Raw genomic sequence first — 16,772 nt, 5'->3', positions numbered from 1 at the left:
CCCACAAGTTTGACAGTCTTAGTCAACACCTCTCTTCTATATTTGCAAGCTTTTTTTTTTTAAAGAATTTTTAATCATTTTCCTCCTATTTTTGTCATTTTTTCCAGTTTGTATTAGTAGGCCTGTTGCATTGCTGTTATGTCCCCGTTTGGTCTGGTGAGTGTAGTAAAACAACGTATCTGCCAAGCCTTTCTCCCCGCATGCCGCCTGCCGAGCTGTGCTGTCATGGCGTCAGAACTGTGCACTTTCTTTTGCTATTTGATCAGAAAATCTGTGGTTGGGGCCACTGTACCAACATGATGATAATGGCCTTGGAAGAAACTGACTGACTTGTGACTTGAATGTCCACAAGAAACCTTGCCCTGGGTTTTATTTTGTCACAGAACCAAAACCACAGCAGGTGCCTTTTTGAGCTGTCAGGAGATGCAGCACACAGGCACCCACCTTTTGGGTATTTAGTGAATTGTGCCGTAATTTCTTGGGAGTTGTTGAGTGTATCAAAGTGGCCTAAAGCTGGGTTTAACAGTCTGGGTCCTGAAGACCCTGAGGCACATTTTGTCCCACCCCAGCGCTGACGCACCTGGCTCAACTAATCGATGAGCCATCAAGCCACTGATTACTGGGCCTTAGCCATGGCTCTCCTGGAGCGGGACTGGTAAACAAACTGATCTACAGTATGAACAGTTCTTAGATGTGACCCTCCATTTCTAGAGATGAACACATAAAGCACTAGTGTGTTCAGGGTCCTGCTGTGAGGTCTGCCTGCAGTGTTCTTGAATGTTATTCACTGCAGTGTGAGAGTTGATGGCACCGTGTTGCAGATGCAGTGCGAATTATGGTCTGTTCTTGACTAGTTTGATCCTACATGTTCCCACACGTACTGGACACGTAACTTTACATTTAAATTTGGGTATTTAACGGATGCTCCTGTCCAGTAAGCTTCACACCATTTACATTTTTTAAACATACAGTCTGTTCTTGCAGCTGGATTTGTACTGAATTCAGGTTCAATACCTTGCTCAAGGGTGCAACAGCAGTGCACCACCTGGGTATCAAACCAGCAGGCCCTGAGAAACGGGTCCAGTTTTCTAATCATTGTGCGACATTGCTGCAAATCTAGGTTTGCATATTTGTGTATTTGTTTGAGCACAGCGAGCCACCTGAACCAGCAGTGGTACTGAACGTAGCACCCACCCAGGAATAATCTGCATTTTATATAGCCCTGTCAGTTAACAGGCCTGCAACCGATCCTCCGGTTCCCTTGCAATAGCAGAAAGGTGCTGACAGATTACGGTCTGCCCACTTTAGCTGTCTCCACGACGACAGATAATTTGTCACCAGCATCTCACCTCTCACATGACAAATATAGCAAGCTACTTTATATAGCAGAATTGAATACATCCCCAATAGTGGACATGCTCATGAACAGACGTACACGCGCAAGCCTCCGTGTATTGAATATGGTTGTTTTCCTGCGTATGATTGAAATTACCCTCCCATAATCTGATCTTTTAACATGTATAGCTTGATTTTTTAATATATGTCATCTTTGTGTTGGAGTTCAGCTTAACTGTGGATTTCTTACTGTACTCTGAGACATTAAAGCTACAATTACTGTAGTAATGTCACTTTGCACACATAAAGGATATTCATTGATAACAGTAAACGGTGCGGTAGAATAAAGTGGCAAAGTGCTTGTCTTAAAGTGGTGATTCACCATGCAGGGTTCACTGCTCAATGTAATGATAGCAGAGCTGTTTTATGCACGTATGTTTAAAGGAAAAATGGTGTGAATCATGTTTGATGAATGCTTAAACATTGATTTACTCTCTGTGACTGTCACTCAGTTGACACTACATAACTTGACATTTGACACTAATTTTAAGCACTTAATTTAAGGGCAGGTGCCTAACAACTTGAAAAATAAACTGATTAAGCTTTTTTAGCTGTCAGAGGTGTTTAGCCAAGCCAACATGCATCACTTGCAGTATATGCAACATTTTATCCATTTATATACAGTTCTGGTATCCTGAATGCTTTGCTACAATGTTGACTAGTATGCATGTAAGTGTATGTAATTGTTGCGTAGGATTACACCAAAGATTCAAGCCGGCAACACTCTGATTCTCTACGCACTATGAGCCATCTACATAGTTGAATTATTACTGAAACTTACTGAACGTATTACTGAAACTCCATTACTCAAACTTGCTACCAACTGTTCTGCACTGGTGTCCTGGCTCCTCCATCACTATGGAGACCAAGGCAGCCCAGTATGTGGTCCCAATCTAAATTCACAGATAGATGATGTTCTTTTGGGCTGAAATTGAAATTTCAGTGAGGTGTGCACCCCAGGTAATGTAAATCCAGCCAGCACTTGTGTGCGTGTGTCTCTGTGTGTGTGTGTGTGTGTGTGTGTGTGTGTGTGTGCGCACCTCTCTGTGGGATACAATCTTGAGAATATTTTGTCTGCTGAAATTTTAGCCCCACATTTTGGCAAGGCATCTATTTAATGAAAAAGAAGAAAATGTATTAAAAAGGAAAATTCCAGGACGAAGTTGTCTTTGTGTAGAAGTAGAGATAAAGATAATCTGATAAGTGCATGTGTGGTCATACGTGAAGGCTTTTGTTTGAAACATCAAAGAGCAGTGACTGGAAAAAAGCATTTTGTGTTGCTGGAGGAGCAGCTAACCTTCGTGGATGAATTCAAATGTGAATAATGTCAATAAAGGAAATTAAAATGGGCAAAATCAAGCAGAATTTTAATATGGCATTCATATGGAATCAGGTGAATGTACTTTTGTCCCTGAGCCAGTGATGGGTGTCGTTTCTATTTGGCCTGTTTTGTAATTCATTTGTAATAATTGTAGCCCCCCATTACCGCAACAAATTATGCTCTTGCAATCCCATTAGTCTTTCAGTCTGAGCAGTGTGGAATGATATGTTTCTTAGCCTGATATTTGTGATTTCCCATGACTTTAGTCTTTCTGTTTTTAGTAGGTGGGGGTGGCAGTATAGCATAATGTCTAGAGACTTGGACTTAAAACTCCAAGGTTGTAGGTTTGCCCTGCTGTTGAACACTGCTGTTGTACCCCTGCGCGAGGAACCTAACCTAACCCCCTTCAGTAAATGTCCTGCAGTATAAATGATTTCTCTGTAAATGACTGTAAGATATGTAGGTCACTCTAAATAAACGCATTTGCTAAATTCCTGAATGTGTGGTTGCCAATGATTTTACTTTTTCTCACCCTGATAAGTGTGATTTCTGATTAATTTAGCTCTTTAGCCTAAAACAGGTGCAACTTCCAAGTGAAGGAGTGTCAAATTGACTTTAAAATGGATTTAGCACAACAGGAGAATTGCATTTGAAGTTACAGACTACAGCCGTTAGACATTCAAACCTTGCCCCCCTCCTCTGTTCTGTTATAGCTATTGTTACGATGATTAATATCAAACCCTTCACAATCACAAATAATAAAACTAAACAGCTGCATGAGACTAAACTCTAATGCAAGTAAGGACCATGCAGACATTTTGAAAATTGGAACCCTTTTAAATTTTTTCCCCAGTTTTATGCAAGAGCTTAAAGGCACTACAAGCCCTCTTTCAGATTTGTATGGTACCATGCCATGCACTGCACTACAGCCTGGTTACTGCATTGGAGAAGTGAAGTCTTCGCAGCCAGGGCCTGCTTGGCCAGGCTTGGCTTAGTTTAGCCTGGCATGGTTCAGCCTAAAAGGTAGCGGTGTTTCCACTGGTGCTTCCAAGTGTCTGGTCCTCCCGAGGTCCTGTGTAAATCTGCTGAAACGAGGCGTGCGCTCAGGAGGCGGGTATATCACCGGGACCCTGCAGGAGCATACTCAGCTGTGATGCAGCTTACAGGAAGGCTCTGAAGGGATGTGTTATGAGCGGGATTTTGCCAGCTCATGACAGATGGTCACATCCTGGCCCTGTATGGAAATAAAGTAATGGCATGATGGGAAATGTATGCTGTGGCACTCAAAGCCATGGGCATTTCTATCAAATGAGACCAAGGGGGGTTACAGCTGTTGACCAAAGTGTGAAAGGGGTCCAGGCACCCTTAAGATGAAATGAGAGGGAATTGGTGGTGCTGATTATAGATGTCAAAGGCAAAATAGAGTTTGCCTCTAAGATATAATGATCAGGGAAATCAGATTTAAATCTTCACTTGCTAATGGGAATTTCTGAATCTTTTTGGAAAATTGTCCTCTTATTTATACTGGTAATTTATGTATGAGCAAAAAATATTTAAATTTAAAATTAAATTTAATATGTTCACTTCATGTTACCTTAAATGCAAGTAAGTTAACAGTACACTTTCAATGCATCTATCAACTCATTTAGAAACTTTCTGAGTTTTTTTTTTTTTTTTAATGAAAAATTAAAGTACATATTTTACACAATTTGCAATTTTGAAGCAGTGTTAAATTATATAAAAGCAGCGCTACTGAGAACTATCTTACACGTGTTCTGTAACTCACAACATTCACACATAATCTCCCCAGCAAATGGAAATCACCCTGAGAGGAGAGGAGCCTGCTGGCAGGAGTGATTGAACACTATAGGAGGTCCAGGGATTTGGCTGAGCCATTACTGATTACACCACAAGGAGCTGTGCATAGGGTATCAAATACAACACGTGCGCGCGCACACATACAGACACACGCATGCACACGTACACACACATACGCACACACACACACGTGTAAACACACACACATGCGCACACACACACACACACATACAGACACACGCATGCACACGTACACACACACGCATGCACACGTACACACGCATACGCACACACACACGTGTAAACACACACACGTGCATGCATGCACGCGCACACACACATGCACGCACACACACACACATACACGCAAACACATGCGCACGCACACACGCAGAGTGAAAGTAAAAGTCAATGAAAGCCACTAGTTTGAAGGTGTTTTTTGAGTGTAGCGTTGAGGCAATGGACAGTTTGATTAACCACAAATTGGTTCCACAATATTAGCAGTGTTTTTGAGGCATACCTTTTTCGTAGAAAATTGCAGTAGTTCACATAATTGCATTTGCGCCGTTGATTTTCAGTTGTGAAGTGGTCTACTACCTTCTGGTCTTTCAGACGAACATACGAGTGAGCATTACATATTGTACCTCTGTAAACAGAGTGCCTGGGAACATTGATGACCTGCCAAATGCTCAGACCCTTCAGAATTAGAAGCACATTTGGCCACTCTAATGTGAGATTTAAAAAATGCGGAAAAGCTAGAATGATTAGCGACGACCTTAACAGTTGCCGGTGTTCTTTTTTTCAGGCAGTTTGGTTGCCAGTGTTAATAAAGGTCTCCAGCTTGGAGGGTAATGGCAGATTCCCTTTTGGTCTTTGAGCAACCGTGCTCCCATCAGTAGCCCATAGTGAGAGAAGACACGGTAAATCCCGTCATTGCCGGTGATGTGATGTATTTTTGCGTAGGTGTGTGTGCGAGTGCATTGGGCGAACAGTTTGCGGTGTGAACACTCAGTATTTAGACGTGTCAGTTCACATATAGGTCGCTGCGAGTGTGTGCGGCTGTCGCCATGGAAACGGTCCCTGGAAGTGCTTCCCCCATTTTCCTTTTGGCACAGTGTGGAGCTATAAACAGTTTTTTTCGCTGTCCGGTTGTGATTATGCAAAAAATATATATATATATATAAGAAAAAGACACTTATTACAGTTATTCTCAGGTTCTTCACACCTTATTTCTGGCAGAGGAATAACATTTACAGGACACTCTGCCTATGCTGTTGCTTGAAAGGCATGTGGAGCAATTTGTTGCAGACCAAGTTGGCTTGATATACCTATTAGCAACTTCACCAGGTTAATAGCGCTAATTAGACTGCCTGGCTGAAGTGTGAGGCCAATATTTGACCCTTTTGTTTTTCCATACACTTGCCGCCGATGCTTTCTTTTGTAGGGATGTGAGATAACATCGAAGTCGTGTTGCGTTGCGGATGGCCGTAATTAGCCTGAAACGGACTTGTTGGTGCTGGTCTGACGCTAAGGTCGTGGTCGACACGACGGGCTGACATGATGCCGAAACATGCATGCAGCAGAGATGTGATGCACTCAGCGCTTTGCTGAAACTGCCAATTAAGTGACAATCATAGTAATCTGATTGTATTTATTTATTTATCTATCTGTCATTCTCCTGCCTCCTTAGCTATGCAAGCATATGAACAATGAGGGTATTTTACCTCCGCGTACTGCCAGGGAGAACTGATGGCAGTGGATGGTTGTTGGAAGGCTCAATAAATAAACAGAGCTGTTGAATAATTTGAATTCATGCAAAAGCGAAAGGGAAATTCAGGACAATGCAATTAAAGTGGCCAGCGGTGGGGGAGATATTCTGAGAGACCATCTGTCTGACAGGCAGCGAGACACTCACTGTTCTATTCTGCAACCGTAACTTAGCCAGTCACATGTAATTAGCTTGCAAGGTTATATTCCAGATGTTTATGATGCCATTTTGAATGTTACTGAGTCAATTGCTTATGCTGAAGTCTAAACACCTGCTTCTGAGTATTCAGGGTCTTTCTTTGCCCCTTTCAAGCCACCTTTTACGCCCCCTCCCTCAGTTACAGTCTATTTTTGCTCTTGGTTTTAATCTGTTGGTATAACAAGCAAGCATTGTGTCAACTGCGTTTCACACATAGCTGTTTCTTAGGCATTTTCCATGCTCTTAAATGTTAATGGACTCTTAATAAGGCCTTTATAAAACCCTGGTTGGCACGGCATCATCGTCACATCGAATCATTCTTCAGTTCCTGCAAGGTTTTATGACAGTTTTCACAGTAAAATGTTTAGTGTTAAATAAACTCTGACAGAGTACATTTTACTCTGACAGAGTATAATTGAATCCTCTTGGACTCATAAAAACCTTATTGCAGTTAAATTACTGTGTGAGTACAATGGTGGGCCTGTGGCTTGGAAAGGCAGTTTTACTCTTGAGTTTGCATAATGTTGGTGAAGCATTGCAGGTTTGAGGTACAGGAAGAGCTTGTGCACTGTTTGAGGATGTTCTCAGCCTATCCCCGCCGCTCCTTCGGTTTTCTCGCCGCTGAGATCGTCTCGTCTGTCTGGAGCCCCCTTAGCCAGGCCGCCGCCGCCCTGTTCCTGTTCCGGCATTGGCGTGCCACTTCCCGGGTGGAGTCAGGATTCGGCGTGGGCTGGAGACGTTCGCGGCCGCCAGCCGTCGCTCTCCGAGCAGCGGAGACGTGGAGTCTGGTGGGGGATGAGTCAGTCGCCGGGGCGACGCGGCGATCAGGCTGAGACACGCTGGCGGGTCCCAAAACCTGACGAGCAATGAGCATTATTCACTGATTTCCCATCAGGCCCCACTGCCGTTTTTTTTTTTGAGCGGAGGAATGGCGTATAGGGTTTGATGGTCTGATAGGACGGTAATGTGGTTGAAGAGGGAGGGGTGAGCACTCTTGGGCGCCTGCCTCTTCCTCCAGGACGTTCTTGAATGTCTGTCTTAGAAGGATTTTGTGAGATTCTTCCTGTCAGCTGCCAGCGACAGACACTTGACATAAACTCATCTCACATCAGACACACCCGGCACAGGTCTCACCCTGATATGGGGAAGAATGCCTTGAACTGCAGCGAATCCGACATTAGATCTTTTCCCAACAACGTCTTCTTTGGCACCGATTATTCCTATGTGGCAGATTGCTGCGTACAGTTTGTTCACACGTTAGAACACAAATAAAGAGAACACAGGCCTTTTTCCCAAACAAGCTTTTGCTCTTGGAACCCGCGCCTTTTTCCCCCGTGGTCATTTCCAAAGGGGGAGGACGGCGGTTTTTCTGAAGGAACGCGGGCGTGACACTCTCATCGATCCCTGCCGGAGCTGCGCGGAGGAACATGACTGTGAGGCTTAGCGAGGAGCCCGCTCTGAAATGCTATGAAATGCCAGAGGCTTACAGAATCGATGAAAATTCACACGCCGCTGTCCTTCTCCTGTCTGCCGCTGAGGCCCTGTCACTCTGAGCCGGGCTCAAATAATAATAATTTAAAATGTTTCAGGCGCCCATTAGACACCAGCAAAACTCCTGCGGCTTCCCAACTGTTCTAAAATAAACGTTTATTTTTCTCCGGTTTTTCGGAGCTAAATTCTCCGCAGGAGGAGCCTTTGTAAATTTTTACTGGCGTCTGAAAAGTTAAAAGTGTTCAAAGTGTGCATTTGCCAAGGTCTGCTGTGAAAGCTGTTGTTCTGCTTGTGTTGGCTCGCTGATGCCCCCTGTTTTATATGAGATTGTTTTAGAAGCGTGACCAGGAGCGTGGACCTTCTGTTACGACGCAGATGCCATTTATGAGCAGTTATGGAAAATGACATCCTGCTGCTGTTATATTTTCATAAGCATTCACCTGGAACACACTTTTATGAGAACATAAACGTGTCCTCTTCTTGATTAACCTTAAGCACAGCAGCAAAAAAGGTATATAAATAGACAGCCTGTTTTAGCTGACATTTACGTCGTGAGAAACTGAATTGATTGGACTGTGTTGACGTGCCTTGTTAATCTTTTATGTATGTGTTGCATTCCTCCTGAGCTGATAGACCCGATAGGTGAGAGGAGTCACAGTTGCGTGAAGAGATGGGACACATCCCGCTGACAGAAGTGGGGTGGGGGGGGGGGGGTGGATTCTCCATTATGATCAGAGGTGGAAAGTCCAGGGGCCAGAAAGTAAAAGACCTGCCATGTGTTTCTTCCAACCCAAGGACGCAGCTAGATAATTTCAATAATTAGTTCTACCTCTCGACCTCCTGGCTGTAGAGTTGTACTTACTAGCAAAGCCAGGTGATTGGAACAAAATACAGGGGAGGACTTTTACTTTCTGAACCTGGATTTTTATGGGCTGAGAAGGCATGTAACGGATTCACGTAACACCCTGACACAAGGCACCGGATACAGTGTCTGTTAGCCCCTCGGTAGGTCTTGAGACTCTTTATGAGCTGTGCAGTCTCTCACAGTCTCACCACACGAGAGCGCCCTCTCTGGTCATTTGGATCGCTGCAGACGCTCTGCGTGTGAAGGTTCTCTTCCGATGTGAGGACTGCGCAGCTCAGCTGGCAGTCCGCAGAGTGAAGGGAGGCGCAGCCTCCTCTGTGCGCTCTTGTGATGTCACAATGGTTATTGCTGTAATGAGACTGGCTTCCTAACACAACTGACCATTCAGTATTAGAAGAAAAAGGTCTTAAAATGGAGGATAAAAAATGCAAACAGAGCTGGAGTGCGCAATTAGAGTGGATCGATTAAAGGACACCTCGGGAAAGCTACAGTTTGCGGGTAACAAGCATCTGTAAATCAGCCGATGTGTGAACTGCTGCGTTTCCAGTGTGTTCCAGTAAACTGTTACATGGAGGTTCACAATCAAAACTTATTGACCTTTTCCAGAAAGCTCAGTCCCGAGGTTTAATGAGAAGCCCACGCTACACTAGAACAGCAGGGTAAGAGCCTTAGGTGCTCTTTAATACTGCAATTAGTTTGAATCAATCTGCGTGCTCAGGATGCTTGGGAGAACCCATGCACTCACACACGCACGCATTGAATTGCCATGAAAGCACTATTATGAAAGCACATACTGCAAGAATTAGCTCCAAATTTTATTAGCTAATAAATGATAAATGTGTTTTTAAAAATGCATTAATTAATTAATAATAAGACAAATTGGGTTTCAGGGATTTGTGCCAGTTTGCCAGTGTTGCCACACATACACACACACACGCGCACACACACACGTACACTCATATGTACAGGAGCACTTATCGAGCTGTATGGGGGTGGTGTCTCCATGCCTGAGCTGGGGGTTAGTAACCTTGGCCGAGGGTGTCGGCTAAGGGACTAATGCAGAATTTTAAGCGTGTGAAAGCACGGCATGCCTTTCCTGTTAGTGAAGAAAAAGGAGGAACAGTAAACGTGCGTTCAGTTTCGGAAGAGTCCGTTTTCAGAGAAGGGAGGCAGCACCGTGAAGGCCGCTCTGTGACGGATGGCGTGTCGCCCCATTCTGCCTCCACCAGCAGGTTCACACGGCTTCACACGGCCGCGTTTGCAGCCTCGGCATTTCTGACCTGTGGCCGCGTGCGTGCGATGCGTTCGGCGACTTAGACCGTGCATCAGAGCAGGAACTGTGAACAAGGAAAGAGCAACCCCCCCCCCGCAGCCCCAACCCTTAGAGTAGCTTAGACTGACATACAGCCTGGTACTTCTCACGCATCTGTGTGACATGTTCTATGCTACTTATGAGTGACTAGAATGTGCACCTCATATTCAGTACAGATGTATTTGTGTGTGTGTGTGTGTGTATAGTAGTGAGATACACACCACTATAGTACCAGTGTTTTTTGAGCACAGTCACTGTGCTCCTGTTCTTTGGGAACTGACTGGAAATTGACTGGATTCCCACACTCTACTGAAAAATCGTTAAGTCCTCGAATTTAGAAACTTCTTGAAAACATCATTTTGATGGTGGTAGTTTTAAGTGCTTGAGTTGTTTGATAATAGTCTTTAAAGGAATTGTTCACTTTCTGTGGATCTCTGGTTTGGGTATGTTTTCGATTGGCCCAGACAGTTTTTGTGTGTGATCAAGTTACGGGTTTACAATGGCTGCAGGGGAATGCAGGGGTTTGAGATCTAAAGCAAGAAAATTCACTTCAAGTAACTCAAAAAACAAAAAAGCTTGGACTGTCACATTGCATCCAGAGGTTGTACGGGTGTTTATTATGCAATTATTGTTAAAAAAGATTATATTTAATCATATTTCTGCCTGGAACTATTTCCAATAGCGCATGTAACCTGAGACCACTGTGTTCATGGAAACAAGCATCAGCAGAATATAAACTGTATATTTATTGTGTTTTGCACACACATACTTTCTGACTGAGTGTGTGTCCATATCCAGGCCAGCCGTTGCGTTTAACTGGTCATTTACTAATGCAAAGCTAATTAAGTTCCTTGCTGTAGGGTAGGACAGTAATGTGTCATTTGGGATTCAGGCAGCTTAATGCTAATATTTCCAGCTCTCAGGACCTTGCTCCACATTGTAGTGTCGAACAGCTGCCCTAGTAGAGGTCTGTGAAAGCAGGAGGCACTCTGATGCTGTGGTGGGCACCAGGCTCATAGCTGCAACGTTTTAGGTTTGAATCCCAGAGGAAAATGGCTGCTTTTCCCTTGATCAGGTGTGGTCCACCTCTGTGACCATCGTGAACATCCACCTTGGTAACATGTTAAAAATTTACTGCAGGATAAAACACAATTAGCATTTGTTCTTTACTGTGACTTACTTTCGCATTGGTGTTCTTTTCTTCACAGGCACAGTTTGGTTGTTTTTAGTTTTCTAACTGTGTGAAGAGAGAAAATAAGCAAGTAATTCCTGATGTATGATCACTGCCCATTCAAGTTTTCTAAATTTCTGTGCTTGTGATTGGCCTGTGGTGACCTGAGTAATCATCATATTTATCCAACTTTCAGTTTCACATGTTGGAAATTCAACAGAATGCTAAGTGAACATAATGTAAGTCCGTTTAAATTCTAGTCACTCTTAAAGGCATACTATGCAGGATTCTTAACTTGAAAATATTATAAAATAACCATGCTAAGGCATATCTGTGATGCACTGGTAATCTCTGTCTTTATGCATTTTCCCAAAATTCATGAAACTTTACCTGTTTTTGTTGTCCTGAAATGTGTTCAGAATGTTTCTGGGCTTGGCGTTCGTTTCTGTGTGGGGAGGGGTAGGTGTGGCTACACAGCCTGTGGTCCAGGATCTGATTTCAGCTGAGTATTTGTTGACAGCTAGCTAGCTGCTGTAATGGAGGAAGAAGACAGACAGACAAACTGACAGACAGACAGAATGGGGGTGAAAACATAACCCCACGTAAACTCTCTGTTGCCAGAGGTAAGAATAATAATAATAATCATCATCGTCATCATCATCATCACCATAATAATTGTTTTTGATTTCTAATTAATTTTTTTCTTTGGAAATAGTGTTAGCAGGTGATCATAGGCCTGATCTTCCAGCCCCAGTGAGCATTGTTGAACTTTACATAAACATTTTGCAGTGCTTGGCTGAAGCATGTTGTTGCTTCAGAGATGGTTACCCTTGGAAACCTTGACCTGGCTGTATTCCCTTTTATATAGCCAAATTACTTCAGTGAATCCTTGCTGTACACACACAGTCACTGTTTGAGAATTTCCCAGTGGTGCACAGACCATGAAGAGAGAGTGTGGTGGCCAGACAGCTTCATGGATAATTAACACTGGAATAAGCAGCGTTTTGCATTTTAATGAGGCTTCCGGGGACTGCTGTTTCCATGGCAGCATATTGAAGTAATATCTGGTATGATCAGGCTGTCAGATTATATACTCTGCCTTATTTATGATGGTAAAGTATATCTTACATCTTAATATATTAAATCTAGGTATTAGTCTTTGGAAGAAAGGTAACAATGGGTTGCAGAGAACCAGAACAGGTGCCGATGGTAATAGGCCTTTCAGGGAATCATTCAGCAGTCTAAAACAAACAAGAACTGTATTTGTCACACTGAAACAAAGTGAAGAAACACATGTGTTTATTGAAACAATTTAAACTTTCTAAATAGCACATGTAGCAAGAAAAAAATGCAGCTATTAAATGCACCCTATTAAATTCAGCAGCAGCAATAAGTATAGTAAAAGAGAAACAGGCTTAAAAAAGAGTTAAAAGGAATAATTTAAATATGATAAAAATATATAGACCAAATGTATTCCATTTTATTTTATACTGCCATTGCCAGTGTTTTGATTTATCATTGTGTCCTATTCTATAAACACTGGGGTCAGGATGGGTATCCAGTCTAATGTGTGTAATATTATCTGATATCATTTCATCATTATAATCTAATGATAAAAAATATGGCTATGTGCTTCTTTATTAGTTCTATACTGTTCTATACTGTATCAACAAGAAAATGTTTATACAATTGAAATGAATATTATACTGCCAGTATCCCATTTTTCTTAAGTATTTTTATGGGATATTTAATAAACTTGAAGGGTGGTTGGGAGAGTATCCAGTTTAAGAAAGTAATTATCTAATTCAATGGTAAGGGGGGAATAATCACTTAATGACAAATAAGCTAATTGAGTTAACAGTGATTGGACTGAACCCTCCATTTCTATTTCAACTTTTTACAGCAGGCACTGCATGTTTCAAAAGTTTTAACCCTGTTTTGGCTCCTCTTTGTAAATCTGACTGTCCTGCACAAGTGTTCTTACGTAGACTCCAGCATCAAAAAGGTCATTCCAGTGGACAGGCAGGCCTCTGACTTCTAGCTCAACCCTAATGTGAGAAAGATAGATGAAACTACGCGAACGCTCCGAAAATAGAGCCTTAAGTGGGTATAATTTGATTTTCTCTGAAAGTGCTTGTCTGCTGAGACCTCTTGTCTTCTCCAATAATGCGAGTTGTCTTTATTAATGGTCACACAGACTTGGCAGAGTCAGCCATTTTCAACCGCCTGGACATTGTGCCATGGATTCCGCTCGTCTTCCTTGTCAATTCAACACATTATTCCCTATTTATACTATGTAACTACAGTAACGTCCAGGTGTTTGATGTGTAATCAATAAAAAAATGGTCTAAATTTGTTAAATGTACAGTAAGTTTGTGTATCTAAAACTCATTAGAGTGTACTTTGTGAGATTATGGCTGCACCTGAGTAATTACTTTGGCTGAATGTCAGCGCAGAGCACTTTTTTATGCTTCAACTTCCTTGTGTAAACACACTGATCAGTCTGGGGTTTTTTTTTTTTTTCGACAGTCTGCAATCCGTGTGAAAGCTATGAGTTGTGTGGGCACTCACATTGAGTTCCATGTCGACTTACATTTACACCTGTGACATTTGACAGCTATGACTGGAAGTTCATGGTGATGCTGCACGGCTGGCTTCTTACAGCCAGAAGTGGGGGGGGGGGTTAATTTTGGCCACGGTTGCTCAGGTTACCACTACATTAGATACTATCAGATTCTGCTTTCAGTGGGATACACACCGCTTCTCTAAGTGATGGCTTTCTCCTGGGGCTTGTTCGTGCAGAATGTTTCATGCCACTTAAAACATTCTCTCTGTTGATCGGGAAGTAAACACTCGTTCGTTTTTTGCACAAACGATGAAAGCCAAAGATGAAAATTGTGAAAGAATTGTCTGTCATTTTAAGTTACGAATTGCCTTAATTACTTTGCACTTTTCAAAAATAGTTTTCAGGTTAATTGGTAACCATTTGCTTTGAGGAATCTGTCTAAAATGCACATTCTTGAGCTCATTAGAGTCGACACACAAGCCCTGTTCTGAAGTGATTTTTGTGAGCCAGTGGTCTGCTCGGAGAAGACATTTTCATTCCCTGACAACTACAACGCATCGGATTCGCAGGTTGCCGCTAATTGAGCCGTTCCTGCTGTAAAGTCGCTGGAGGAAATTCTGTTCCCCGTTTCTTTAACACACTTCCAATTTGCTTTTCTTCCGCTCCAGGAGCTATGCCAGTTCCTGACCAGCCGTCTGAGCAGGAAAAGACAGGCATGCTGAGCCCCGTGTTGAACGCGTCCAACGGCGACGGGTCCGAGACAGAGACCACGTCCGCCATCCTGGCCTCCGTCAAAGAGCAGGTAGGTCCCGTCGCGGTCCTGAGCGGTCTTGAAGAATACCGACCCGTCTCATGGTGATGGGAGTGAAAACGCTCCCTTAGATTTGTTGTACTTCTTCTCCCATCATGGAATTTGTTGTGGGCCCAATTTGTTTTGTAATATTCTAAATGTCTTCAGTTTTGGGGGATGTGGTCAAGGACTGCAGGATTGAGGATGCCAGGAATCACTAAAGGCTACTTCAGTTCTTCACTGTTTGAGTGCTTCAGTCAGTAATTAAAACATGTAACTATGTAAAAGTACTAAAACAACAGTGCTTCAGTGGCGTTGCACTCTTGTGTGAGTACTTTCACCCTATTTGTTTCAGAGAAAACAAATGTCATTTATTATACAGCTATTTGGCAGAAGCTTTTAGGCAAAGTGACAAGTGTTGAAAAATGTCAGTGGCGAAAAAGGACAATTTCAGCAGTGTAAAATGGGTCTCTGAACTCTGAATGATGTGAATTTTTGGAAAAGAAAGAAAAATGGTCTGGTAATCTATGGCGCGCTAAACAGAGTACACCATGTGACTGGAACGTCCTGTGTTTGCTAACTTTAATAAAATAAAGTGAATAATGTTGTTTCTCACACCGGTGTTTCTTTCACCATTCCTAATGTTCCTGTGCATTCCTGTAAGCGTCTGCATGCATTTGTCACTTTAATTCCAGCGTCTGGAAGAGCAGTGGCAGGGGCAACTGATTACAAACAGAATGAGTGGAGAAGAATTAGATTTTTTTTCCATTCCAAGGGGTCCAATCAGTTTGAAAGCTTTTTTCAGTCTGACAATAAGCTCAAGATTGTGAGAGAAGCACATTTGTATAGTCACCTTAAAATACAAGATTACAAAAAAAGAATAAATTTCAGGGTATTCGAGATTTCCATGCTAGTTGCCATGGAGGTGGACATCTTTACTTTAGCCAGAATGGGTATTGGTTTATTTTGACCAGTATTGTGACTTCTGGGTTGGACTGCTGGTCTGGATTTTCAAGCATAATCAGACATATCCACTTTCAGTAGCTAGGTGGCATCTGTGCTATTATTAGTTACATCTTATAAATATAACTGGCTTTCAGTTTATGAAATATATAGGGTTAGCATGGTATTTAAAAGGATAAAAGGATAGAGTGGAAGGATTTCCCTTCTTCTGGCCTGATAAAATCCGGTCTATGATAAGTATCCTACTGTATATAATTCCACAAATCCCTGAGACGTACTTAAAAAGGATGCATATGATGACAGCCCTGTGGTCATTGTACTAAATATTTGCATATTTGCACACCAAACACACTTTACCCCTTTACCCCAATAAAAAATGCATGTATATTGTATATTGTTTAATACAAATCAGAAGAACTGTAACAATTATTCAACTATATGCCATATAATTTGGGTTTTATTTTAGTTGATGTGAGTAAAAAGTATATAATAAATAAAACTACAGAAAACCCATTTTTTTCATTGGCTCTCAGTAGAGATGGTTAGCAGTGAACGTACTTTGCGAAATATGTCTTTGAGGACTGCATAGTGATTCCATAATTGTGATTTCTATTACCAAATTTAAAGACTTTTGGAGTGACCCAGAGACATTTGTGTTGAGAAACTGGCCTATTTTAATTATAGTGTTCTTTTCTATGTAAAAAAAGAAAAGAAATAAAAGAAGCTACATTGTACATGTAGGAAGCAAGCAAGAATGAACACCCCACCACACCACCGGGCTAAATCGTCCCGATGTCTCTCTCTCCACACACAGAGGCTTATTGAGGTTTCCAGAGATGGTGACTTTCCCCATGCAGATCTGGCAAACCCGTGCCAGTGGTATCTGTGCCAAACTCTGCGGGCCTTAGCGGTTCCACTCCGCGGTTCAGCGACGCCCCGCGTGTGGGACCGGTGCTTTCCAAAACGCGCCGGCCGCTTCATAAATTCACCCTGGAGTTCCGTTTGCTGTGAAACGGGCCGTTTGCCCCGTAAAATATGGACGCGCCAGCCACCAGCTTTCCGCATAGCATTTGTCCTACCGACAGTGGAGCTGAAGCATTTCAGAGTTTATCTG

The 16,772-nt window shown here is 42.6% G+C and overlaps 1 protein-coding gene across 4 annotated transcripts in view; it reads left to right on the top strand.

Moving 5' to 3' along the window:
* LOC118234146 (catenin delta-2-like) overlaps positions 1-16,772 on the top strand; it is a 178,390-nt gene that overhangs the window by 12,701 nt on the left and 148,917 nt on the right. For all 4 annotated transcript variants that reach the window (XM_035430527.1, XM_035430526.1, XM_035430525.1 and 1 more), the window contains exon 2: positions 14,574-14,707. In XM_035430527.1, the coding sequence (XP_035286418.1) occupies positions 14,579-14,707 (129 nt within the window). In that variant the 5' untranslated portion in view covers positions 14,574-14,578. The remainder of the gene's footprint in view (positions 1-14,573; positions 14,708-16,772) is intronic.

The sequence above is a fragment of the Anguilla anguilla genome, chromosome 8 (genome assembly GCF_013347855.1).
Source record: "Anguilla anguilla isolate fAngAng1 chromosome 8, fAngAng1.pri, whole genome shotgun sequence".
Lineage (NCBI taxonomy): Eukaryota > Metazoa > Chordata > Actinopteri > Anguilliformes > Anguillidae > Anguilla > Anguilla anguilla.
Note: the sequence above shows the minus strand (reverse complement) of the source record. Positions and strands in the feature narration are given on the sequence as shown.